The 12761-nt window shown below is 35.5% G+C and overlaps 1 protein-coding gene across 4 annotated transcripts in view; it reads right to left on the bottom strand.

Annotated features, from left to right (window-relative positions):
* Positions 1-12761, bottom strand: part of Slc38a11 (solute carrier family 38 member 11) — a 45185-nt gene that overhangs the window by 15145 nt on the left and 17279 nt on the right. For all 4 annotated transcript variants that reach the window (XM_063259187.1, XM_063259186.1, XM_063259189.1 and 1 more), the window contains 2 exons: positions 936-1006; positions 77-238 (listed from right to left, as the gene is read on the bottom strand). In XM_063259187.1, the coding sequence (XP_063115257.1) occupies positions 77-238; positions 936-1006 (233 nt within the window). The remainder of the gene's footprint in view (positions 1-76; positions 239-935; positions 1007-12761) is intronic.

Below are 12761 nucleotides of genomic sequence, written 5' to 3' on the forward strand. Positions count from 1 at the left end.
AAAATGAGCAGGACCCAGTTATACAGGTGCCATCTCTGCAACACAGAATATGACGTCACTGAATCTGCCACTTTACCTTGGGTGAAGCCAGTAAAAGTCAAGTATCCACAAGTCGCAAAGAGCACACAGATCAATACCGACACCAAAATGGACATGTGGACGACACGGGACCACTTAGGTACCGTGGGTTCTTCCAAAGAACCGTAAACTAAAAAGCAGTTGTGGTGGCAAATTAAGGCTGTAACACAAAACACAAAAGAAAGCAAAACAAAAATTATTAGAGTAAGTACCAGAGATTTTAATTCTGGAAATTGAAAAATATATACTTCTTTAGAATATCGAATAAAGTTCAATATATTAATTAACTAAATATGCTAGAAAATCAATTTTCTAACTTGTCAAGGAGTGAGAAATTCTTATCAGGTTTATATGGTACTTGCATGTTGTACTTAACACAAACTAGGTCTTTCAAACTTTTTGCTCATTTTTCTCCTCTTAAAGACCTTTCCTATACTAAGGAAAATCTAAAAGGCACCATAATTATCAGTACATGACTTCCGTAGCCGCCTGGGGTATGGAAGGGGATTAGGCAGTGGATCTATTCCTGCTACTCAGCGCACAAGCTGTGGAAGAAGTCCATAATGCTAGATCTCCAAGCTGAAAAGCAAGATAACCAACCAACCAACAAACAAGGAAGAAACAAGATAACTAGGATAAATTTCCTGCAACAGAAGCAGATTTCCTCAAGTTGAAGCAAATTTTAGTGATGAGAAAAGTTTGAGCCCAGTTTTATATTGGCACAAACTAGATCATATCCTGCTAATAAGAAATCTAAAATTGAGACCTGCTACCCAGACATAAATATGAAAAAGTACTTTCCCATGGCACAGATGACTGCATCTTGAGAAAGGACCCTTGAAAAGCCATGTACTCACCAAAAGACATAACTCCAACAGCCTGAATGGCATTGGGCTTTGCAAATACCCAGGCATCTTCTGTTTTTGGTCTAGAAGAGAATTAGTAAACTTGAAAAATTACTAAACAAATGCAGATGCAAGTATATTAGAGAAAAAAAATGGCATCACAAATAAAATTGAGTATCTTTAAGTAATAAATTAAAGATCTATTAATCCTATTTAATTATGAATAAATTTCAGGAGATATCAGCATTATCTCAACCTGTGGTGGCTAAAATGCATGTTGTATATTTGGACAGATTATATTTTTACATATGTAAGCTATCCAATGACTATGCATTTTTTGTGGATTTATTTGCTCACCAGAATAACAACAAACTTTTATTATGTATTTACTTGAGATATCTCTTGAGGGAGACACCAGATTAACAATGTCCAATTACTATTGTTTATTTCTTTATTTTTTTTCAGGCTCAATCTACCCAAGGGGATTGTAATTTATTAAGAGAGGCAGACATAGACTAATACCAATTGAGGGTGTAGTATGTCCTCTGTTATATCACAATTTTACAATAATATTCAAGTATTATCATCATTTAAGACATCAGAAAAGTCAGTTTCTGGGTGGTAATATAATTTATCAAGCCTTCACAGATGAATAAAGAAGTGGAGATTTGCCTTCTTGGTCTAGTGTACCTATCTGATAGCTTCCATGTTGAGCTGTCAACATGTCAAATTTCCATGTGTGGGTACACTTCTGCAAAAGAGTTTTGGAAATACAGTATGCACACTCTAAATAGCTCAAGGCATCCTAAATCCTACCAGATTAAACTAATCTGTATCCACAGGGATTGGTCTATCTGATTAACACCTTCCCACTCTGGTAAGGATGGCCCAGGAGTCGAGTCAGATAAGTAATCTGTGTTGTTCCTCCGGCTTTTCCCACTTACTATCTGTATGATCTTAGGCAAGTTACTTGATTTTTTCCATGCTTTGATTTCTATATCTATAAAATGAGGTTAATGGTAGTATTACATTATTGTGCAGACTGAGGAAATAAAATCTATGGAGGAGAGACTGTGGTACAGTGCATGTCAGTAAACGGTCATTAGCTTTCACATCATTATTTGTATAGTATCAAACAGTCTAAAAGCATGAGCAACTTTTCTAGAAAGGCAAGATTTAAGTATGTCTCAAAAGAATGTAGGAGTACAGTAGAGGAGGGCAGAGAAGCGATCCAGAGGACCCAAAAGCACTGGACACTTCAAATAAAGAGGAATTCCAAAACTAAAGCCACTACTCATATATAATTCCTATAAAAAGTTTATTCCTATAAAAAGACACACACATTAAAAAATCCTGTTTTGTCAAAGCTTGTGGGATTTACACATTATATTATTTTTCCTTCCACCTATGAGCCCAGCAAAGCACTTTGTGTAGTCACAAAGAACTTTCTAGAGAAGCCAGCTGATAAGAAAGGCCTCCAGCTGTTCGAGCAACCTGCTCCATGTCCGGTTCTTTGAGTGGGCGCTGCTGCCACCTGCTGTCCTACGACTCTTACTGCAGTCCTAAGCGCTTGTCAAATTTCAACCTCAGCTGGAAAGCAGTCCGTTTATCCTTAGAAAATGACTGCGATCCGGCAGTACTAACACTTGTGCAAATTTGAAAGCTGTTTAACTTTCTAGTATGCTTTAAATATATTATGTTAGGAAGACTTTTGCATGTGGAGAATGCTTGTTTTCCATTTAGTGCAGATTGTGATGATTGTTTACTCTTAAAACCTTGTATCAGTAAAGAAAATGTTGGAGTTTGATTTTGCCCTTATCCTTTATTTATTTATTTTTCCTGGTTCATTTTGTTCGTTGAGCACATCCCTGGAGTGTGTAACAATACCTCGAGATAATCTTGGATATTTTCCATTCATGTTAATAGTGATAGTTTTATAAGATATAAAGTACCAAAAAAGGCAGTTGAGTTAGATAAAAATATTAACAGTCAGAGAAGTCTGGGCCCCCGAAGGAGCCAGTGCAGAAAACCAGATACCTCACAACTGTTGGGAAACAGAAACCTCTGCTGTGCACCAGACCTCAAGAGAAAAGATAAAACAAATGTACTCACATACTTACTAAGAGATTCAGGGATTGATATGCTAAATAGGTCTCTATCACCTTTAAGGAAGCCAAAAGGAGCCACTAAACTAACTCCCTACAGATAAAGGCCCTGTTCTGTGTGCCTGCCCTCTTGTGTATGTGACTGGCTTCCCCATTTGTCTCCAATTTAATCAATTTCACCTTAGATTATACTCATGATCTGATTGGTTGACCACAGTTCTGACCCACCTCACGCCCACCTTATGAGTTTCCATGTTTCCCTACCTTGGGCCCTGCCTCACTGTGGGGTTTTTGCTTTATAAAATCTCTCGAAAAGACCGTCTTTGGCATCCCACTAAGGATCCCCTCTTGTCTCTCAGACAGAAGCTTTCTTTCTATCAGTAAATATATTGTGCTTTTAACCCCCAGTGCTTCTCAAATTCATTCTTCAGCTTTAGAGAGCACGAACTCCTACTGGACATCCAGTGGGTTGGGAGTTTCTTAGCCCTGTATCAGTGTTACGGATAGGACAACATATGTGTCCAAATTTAGGGAAAAGGAGGAAAACGATATTGTTGTATATGACTTTCTGATCATTTACGATACAGAAATGGATAAAGTTCCATTAAAATGTTTTAAAGAAGACACACACACACACACACAGTGGGGGAGAGAGAGAGAGACAGGGCAGGAGGAGAGAGAGAAAGAGAGCACTGAAATATTGATGAGACTGTAGAAATCTTGATGCTCAACCTGGATAAAACCAATCTTCTGAATTTAGGTTATAGATGTTAAAATATAAATAAAATACAATTATAGCCAAGTAATTTATAAGATTAAAATTCATTATTACAAAGAGTTTTTCCTATAAATGTAAAGATAGATTAGTAATAAAGATACATGTCAAAGTGTACTATATTAACAGATTAATAGAGGAAAAAACATTTATGAACATTTCAAAAAATACAAAAAGCATATGATTCAGTATTTACTTTGATAAACATGTTAAGCAAATGATTAGTAAAATAGAACTTTCTTAACCTGATAAGAAATCTCTATACAGCTATAGCAAATGAAATATCAAAAAGCGAAGTTAGAAATTTTGCAATTAAAAGAAGACTCTCAGTAAGGATGTTCAGTGTCACTGCTTATGTAACATATAGATTCTGTAAGGAATAGATTATTTGTACACCATATAATTGTGTCTATAGAAAATACAGGAGACTCGGATAAAATTTTGGAATTAGGAGGTCTCAGTAAAGTTTCTGGACAAAAGTTCAGTACACACAAAAATCATTAAGTCTGATGAACATAATTCAGTCTTTTTAAATGGCAGTGACAATAGAAACACTATTTTACTTCAGTTTTCACTTATATTACTACACGTTTACATCATGTAATGATTACATTCCTTAAAGGGAGTTGACACAATTACATGTTAAATTTTAATCCTTTTTTTGGTTCAGTCTCTTTTCCCCCTAGCTCATCCCTTCATTTCTTTATCTTCTTTGCATAAGAGAAAAATCTTCCCTGTTTTAATTTTTGCATTCGTAATCAAACTCAGGAGCTTGCGCTTTCCAGGAAGGCACTGTGCTGTGGAGTTCTGTCCCCAGCCCATTCTTCTCATTGCTACTACCCACTTCTAATTATCTATCCTTTATTTTGGCCTTTATTTATTTTTTGAGAGGGAGGTTTTCTCTTAAGAAAAACCTTGTAATATTCCAGCTTGTGTGTCTGGTTTGTTTTAGTTACCATTATGATCCCAAGGCACATCCATTTTCCTACAAATGACTGTAATTTATCCTGTATAGCTGGGTAGTCCTCCTTCGTGTATAAATATCACATAACCCATTCATCTGCTAATGGGCAGAGAGGCTGCTTCCTACATTCAGCATTATAAATTGAGCTGCTATAAACATGGGTATGCATGTGTCACTGTCTTATAAACACTTGAACACTTTTGGGAAGATACCTAGGAGAATAGCTGGACCAAATGGAATTTCTCATTTTAGTTTTTTGAGTAATCTTACTAATAAATACTGGAAATACTGATTTCCACAGTGGTTAAACTACTTTAGATTCCCACCGACAATGTGGAAGTGTTTCTTTTTTCCTCTTGCAATTTTGTGAGCATTTTTTATTATTTGAGTTCTTGATGATAGCCATTCTTTTTGTAGGTTTTAATTTCCATTTCTCTAATGACCAAAGATGATCAACATTTTAAAGATGTATTTAGTGACCATTTATACTTCCTCTGAGAAGTGTTTACTCATTTTATTTATCCACTTCATGGGGCATTTTATTTTGGAAAGTCTTATTGTTTTGAGTTCTAGTTAGTAGTCCTCCGTCTGTTTCTGTATCCTCTTCTCTGTTCCACTGATCCTTATGTCTATTTTGGGGCCAGTACCATGCTATTTTAATCACTGTACCGTTGTAGTATGACTTCAAAACTGGGATTGTTACATCTGTTTTGCTCTTGTTCCCAGGGTTGCTTTTGATATTCGGGGTCTCTTCTCATCACATATGAATTTTAGGGGTGCTTTCTCTAGTTCTGAGTTATTGGCATTTTTTAAATTGGGATTGCATTAAATCTGTATATACGTTTTAGAAGTACGGCCATTTTGACTACACTGATTCTGCCTATCCAGGAACAGGGCTGATGTCTTACTTGATCTCCTTTTTTAAAGTATTGTAGCTTTCATTGTAAAGGTCTTTTACTTCCTTGGTTAGGTTAATTCCTAGTTATTTAATTTTTCTTGATGCGTTTGTGAATGATGTTTTTCTTCCTAGTTTCTTTCTCAGTGAGATCAGTATAGGTGTACAAGAACACTATTGACTTTTGTGTGTTGATTTTATGTCCTAGCACAGTGCTGAATTTGGTTATTTTAGGAATTTTTTGATGGAAGTTTTTGCATTTTTCAAGTAGAGGATCATTTCACCTGCAAATAATGATAGTATGATTTCTTTTCATATATATATATATGTATATATATATACATATATATATATATATATATATATAAAATTTTATTTATTTTTCTTGCCTGAGTGCTCTTGCTGCTGTTTTAAGCAATATGTTGAACAGGACTGGTGACAGTGAGCATCTTTATCATCATCCTGGTTTTAGGGAGAAAGCTTTCAGTTATGATGTTGGCAGTAAGTTTGTCATACTTTTTAAAAAATCAGTTTATCAGTAGGTTCGACAGTTTCTATTTTTCTCAGTGTTTTCATCAGGAACAGATGCTAGATTTGTCTAAGATTTTTTCTGTGTTTATTGAGATCCTTGGTTTTGTTTATGTGATACATTACATGTGTTGATTTGAATATGTGGAGTCATCCTTGTATCACTGGGATAAAGCCTATTTGCTTTTGATATATGATCTTTTTGATGATTTATTGCATTCTGTTTGCTGGAATTCGAAACTTTCAGGGGGAGAACTGGATGGAAAGTTGAGGTTAGTTTAAATCAAGTTCATCCTTAGCAGAGTGCCAATCACCCAGCCTTTACACCCAGCCCTGCGGGAGGGAACCACACATGTGCTCTGGGAGGAATATGCGAACCTGGCTAGGTAAAAAGCACTTTTCCTTCAAAATATGAAGGATCATTGCTTATATTGCTAATTCTTGTTTCTGGTCACATAAAGAGTACATAACGAAAAGCAACTCTGATTGCTCTCTGTCCTCCAATAGTTTCAAGCCATCCTACTCTAACTGAAGTGACTTCCGGGGTATTTAAAGAACCATCACTTTCCTTCATCTATTTTTTTGCTTTCTTCTTGGGAGCCACAGTTAAAGAGTAGTGTATCCAAATGTAATTACATAATTCCTGGTACAAAAAATGTAATTGCATAAACAAAAAAAAAAAAAAATTAGAAAGAGATTACTTATGCCCCAGGAAAGGAAATGTGCAGAGTCAGACAAACCCTGAACAACTTTAAGCTTACATCTCAGACTTATTCTTGTCATAGATACAACCTACAGCAGTTTTTAAAAAAGCAATAAACAAAAATGACTAAAAAAAAAAAACCACCCGGAGCAGGAGAAAGTTGGACTTACAGAATGATAATCTAATCATATGATAATATGATTAGATTCAGTTGCACATATTTCAACAAAAAGTCATAAAACACACCCAGAAAGCAAAAAGTATGGCCTACTTATGGGAAAAAACCCCATCAGCAACAGTTGTAAAAAATACTGGAAGGCAGGACAAAGATTTTAAAACAACTGTCTTAAAGATAACCAACGAAGTAAAAGAAAATGTGGACAAAGTCAAGAAAATGATACAGAAGCAAAATGGAAATGCTAGTAAAGTGGTAGAAAGCCTGAATAAATAAGAAATTCTGCAAAAGTATAAGGACTGAAATGGTAAATCTGTCAGAGAGATTCACAAACAAATTTGAGCAGACAGGAAAAAGAATGAACTTAGGAGTGTGGAATTGTCAAGTCTGAGGAACAAGAAGAAAAAAGATTGAAGAAACGTAGCAGAGCCACAAGCACCTGTGGGACAGATGAGGTGAACCAACATAGGCATTGTGGGAATCCCCGAGGAGGAGAGGGAGAGAGAGGAGGGAGAGCGGGGAAGAGGCCACACACACACACACACACACACACACAGACGGAGACACAGATAAAGAGAAATAATGACTGAAAATGCCTCAGTGTGGAACAAAGACATGGATGGAAACGTCGATGAACCTAAATAATTCAATACGATGAGCTCAAAGAGATCCAATCTAAGACCCATTATAACTACTTCCAAAAGCCAAATCATCTTATGACAATTCCCAATTATAAAAGAGATTTATTCTGTCAGTATTACAAAAGTGAAATTTCTTCCTTTTCTGTTGAGCCACAGAGGACTGAGATAAAGAGTATATTTATATTTTAGTGTTAACATTGATAAAATGTTAAGTAAGGTGACATTTATGTTAGTCTGTTGAACACTTAATTCTTTTTTCAGAGTACAAATTTGATTCGGGGAACTTATAGTTTCATTTTTCGTAATTATTTGAGATTCTTACATTTTTTTTTAAGATAAAGTGGCCTCATGTGTATAATCTTCAGAGGTGCGAGCATGTGCTTTTTTCAAATTCTTTGGAAATAAGGGAAATTAATTTCTCATGACTTTGTCAAATCTCTCTTTCACTGAATATATAAATAAGCAAATGTAATCAGTACTCCATTTGGGGTATTAAACAAATATTTAGGATGAGAAGATAAAAGTTCTATTTTGATCATTGCCTTTCATAGATCTCTTCCAAAAGCTTTTGTTTAGATGCAAATACAGAAAGTACCTACTTTTCATTTTTTTCTGAATATCTTGGTACAGAATAGAACTGGAAAATATAATAATTGGATATCTTTAAAAATATTTTTCATTGACATAATTACATATATTTTGGGGCTATTATGCAATATTTTGCTACATGTATATATTGTGCAATGCTCAAATCACTGTAGGCAGTCCTAGGAGAGAGTCTTCAGGAGTTCACACACTGCACACATCGGCTTCAGCTTCACGGCTCCTCAGCCTTAGAATGCGAGTCTTGTGAATCAGGAAGATCAAATCTAGTACATGTCCAAACTCTTTTCAGCCAATCAGAAGCACCTTCCAAAGTTATATTCAACCGGCAGGCCTGCATTTTTGCTGGAAGAGCTTGTGTTGTTAACCTCTTGAAGGAGACACATCTGAGAGTTAAGTGCTCTGCATGGCACACAACGAAGGCTCTCTCTACACTTCCTGTCACACCACAAGCTGTTAAGGACAGGCAGATCTGACCACTTCCCCCGCTCAGGCATCAGCTGAGGGTTCTCTGCCACTTCCCCACTCTCAGTCCACTTGTTTGTGATTCTGTTCCCTGATACTTGTGGTTTCATGAACAGCAAAAGCTGTTCAGAAGAATTCTTCTGAGGGAATCATTCTAAAAACTAAGACAGATTCATTTTTTTAAATAAAGCTTTCAAAAGTTGATTTTGATTTAAAATTACATAAAGCTTTATGCTGTTTTTGTCAAAATATAACTTCATTATAAAATATGAATTATGTAGTGATTTTGGCACCAAAAATCTCATGAGTTTTTTTTTTTTTTTTTTTTTTGACATTTGGGACATCATGTCTTTTGATTCTTGTTGTCATCTACTGTATTCATTTTTATTTTCTTATCCTTGCCTGTTGAGTACCTGGACTTACAGGTATGCATTGCCATGGTGACTGTTGTATTGATTTTATTGTCTTCAATTCTATTAACTGTTTGAAAATTGTTCACTACATTTACTCTTGTTTGTTTGGAGTAAACAAGCAGGGTATGTGTGGGAAAGAGGAGGATTTCAATTTTTAAAATAAACTGCACCAAAGGAGTCCAGGTAAAGTTACCTGACACAAGAAAGAGGTTAAAAAACAAAGCCCTAAGAAGACAATGAGAAATGAACTGTCCAGAAAGGACCTGGATGACTTTTATGTGTAGATAACAGCTCCCCAACCAAGTGCAAGGCACCCCTTCTTTCTCAGTCCCTACTAGTGACTGAATCTTCAATTTTTTTCTGCCATTACATAGATCCCATTGCTGGTCATCATCAATTTCTAACTCTAACAGTATTTTCTCACCTCTCCCTACCACTCTTGACCCCCTTTTAATCCAATTAATCCTTGTGCAGTTTTTGACTGGCAGATCATATACTCTCTTACCTTGAAATATTACCTGAATATTGGACCGTGGGCCCTGTTTCTATGGCACCTACACATATCTCTATTATGTTATATTGAAAGTGTTTCATATGTCTGTTCCATAAAGTATAGTGATCTGAGATCAGGGACTGTGCTTTCTACATCTTTGGAGCCCCCAAAACTAGAAGAGTGACTAGCATCAGTTAGGCATTAAAAACGTTCTTACTGGATCAAAGAACAGGTCACTCTATTTTTTTCTGTCTGATTGTGAGTCTGTACCGGAGAGCAGTGCAGTTTCTGTCTGGTATAACAGAGAGCTGGTAAACCTCATGAAGATAGCCACTTATAAAAATAAATGATGCTGACTGAGTAAAGACTTATCAGGGAGCAGCCTGGACTGTCCCCTAGCACCACCGACAGTCACAGGACTAACCCTGCCTGGCCATACCCATCTTGTAAGTGTTTTCCCGAATTTTGTGTAGATTAAGCCAGGCAGTAGTTTTGTATGCTGTTTTATGTGGGCAAAATGTGCCACTGGCACAAACCTTGCTGCAGAATCTGGACTCAAATGGTATTTTGGCAAATCAATTAGCAAATTCTGCTAGCATTTGATGTAACCCAAGGGAAACTGTCTTTGACAATAAATGTTTTTAGGATACAAGCGAGGCTTTTGTAGGTAAATAAATGCAACTAGAGAACATACTCATAAATTCAATAAATCAGACTCACGTGTAAACACTGTACTGTCTCATTAGTGTAAGAAACAGAAAGTAAATAAGATCCATAAGTTACAATGGATATAGTGAAAGGGAAAGAAACTGCTCTATGGGCAGTCATATTGTATGTTCAGTTTTGTGTGCCTGTATCTGGTAACCTGAGCAACTATTCTGAAGATAACAATATTCAACATAATTACCATTGTTAAATTCCTACCATCTTCTTTTGAAATCTTGTATCACTATTATTTTTGTTTGTTGTCCTTTGGCTTTGTTTGCTGGGTAGTTTTTTTTTGTTTTTTTCTGTGCTTTTTTTCTCTTTAAAATAAATAAATGTTTTTAATGATCTTAAGACATGTTTATTGTCCCACTGCTTTAAAATTTAGGGCAATCAGTGGACTAAAACCTAAGTTCAATGAATTAAAACCAGAAGATACAAGGATTCATTCAACTGATTATTCAGCAAGTATTTGCTGTACTTAATTCTATGTCAGGCAGTATGCAATAAAGCAAAGGTTATCTCTGTTATCGTGGTGCTTTAGTATGATAAAAAACACAAAAATAAAATAAGACAATTTAACAAGTAACATAATTATTTTATCCCAATGTGTAGATCCTTTCTTACTTTTGATGGTGAAAGGTCCATATTTCACCAGCCAAAATATTCAACCTATGACACTGCTACCGTCTATTACACTCCCAGGTAATAATTTCATCTTTGAGGGTGGAAGTTTTCTGGACATGAACATTCAAATTCCCTTCTACAGTCTTCAGAATATATATGCATATTTCATTCTCTGAATCTTTACACTACTATTTCAAGAAGAAATGTATTACATCTCATTTCCAATTATTACTCTAATGATATCCCAAACTCCAACCTTTCAAGATTTCATGGCTTCACTTTTTTACTTGATTTATAACATGTTTAATATCTCCTATGGTGAAAAAGATATATTTTAGTGCTTTTACTGTCTCATGCCAATTTTTTCATGTTATCTTCCATCTATTGATATGCTTCAAAAAATGTAGAAGAGAAAGAAAAGGAGGAAGGAGAAGGGAAGAATTTGCTAAAGTCATTTCTCTATCAAGCACTTAAATCTTTCTAATCTGATTTCCACTCCACCTTTTGATTGAAATTTTTTTTTTTTTTGGTCTTTTTCCCTTTATCGGTACCGGGGATCGAACTCACGACTGCCTGCTTGCAAGGCAGGCACTTATGCCGCTGAGCTAAATCCCCAGCCCCTTGATTGAAATTTTTATCATCTGAAGTAGACACCTGTAGTTGTATCATACAAGGCTAGTTCCCCTTCTCTGGGTCTCACTGCCTTGATTTCTTTTGTGACTGTCCTTTTCCCTCCTTTCAGTCTGGATATTTTAGTAGAGTTCTTGGAGCTAAAAATGTGAACACAAGCAACTCAACAGGCCAAGATGAAAAGCTCTGAGAACACCACAGATCCTCAGAAGAGCCAGTAGCAACTAACTGTTGGAGTGAGATTGGAGGTGGCCTAAAAGAGAAAGCTCCTTCTCTTTCTATGGACTTAAACTTACGTGGATTTGGGTGACACTGCAGCTGCCATCTTGTCACAATGAGGAAAGCCTTTAAGAATAGAGCCAAGACAGGAAGCAAAGCAGAGATGAAAAAGGAAAAACTATGTCTGCTTTTATTAACTGAGCTCCGAAATCCAACCATATCTTAGAACTATGGTAAGTACCGTTCCAAGAGAATTAGTAAGTTAGATTCATTTGTACATCTTATAACATATTATAAAGTGTATTATTATATGCCTTATAATAATAATCTTAAACTTTGGTTTAAGTTGAGTCAGTATATTATCTTTTGCCTCTATCAGTTAACCATTCTGTGATCGTCACTTTGCAACAAAAATGTCAATAATTTATAAGTCATTAAAGAATACAGTGGTTGTTATTTGTCACAACTAATGATTCCCTTTCTGCAGCATACACTCTTTCTCTGTCAGTATCCATTATTTTCTGATCTTTTATTTAACCCCCTATAGTTCATTATGTGTAGTGTTAAATTATAAAATTGCCCAGTTAAAATCGATATAGGGTAAGGACAATAATATGCATTGAGATTTTGGGGGATTTTGAAATTTTTTTTATAAATGCTGTTAAAAGTGTAGACACATTTATTATGTTTAGAAAACAAAACTGTTGATTAAATGCTGTAAAATAAATGTCATATAAAAGGAAGATAGCTTTAAGTTTGAATTGCATGTTATCATTTCATGCTGAATGCAAAAAGTTTAATATTAATGAAAAATGAAAGGCTTGCAACAATCATTCCTCTTGGAAAAAAAAACAGAATTGTGTTTTTATGCTTGCAGACTTTTGGAACACAATTAAA

The sequence above is a fragment of the Cavia porcellus genome, unplaced genomic scaffold (genome assembly GCF_034190915.1).
Source record: "Cavia porcellus strain 051 isolate PalLab524CR breed Dunkin Hartley unplaced genomic scaffold, mCavPor4.1 scaffold_12, whole genome shotgun sequence".
In the NCBI taxonomy this organism is placed as follows: domain Eukaryota; kingdom Metazoa; phylum Chordata; class Mammalia; order Rodentia; family Caviidae; genus Cavia; species Cavia porcellus.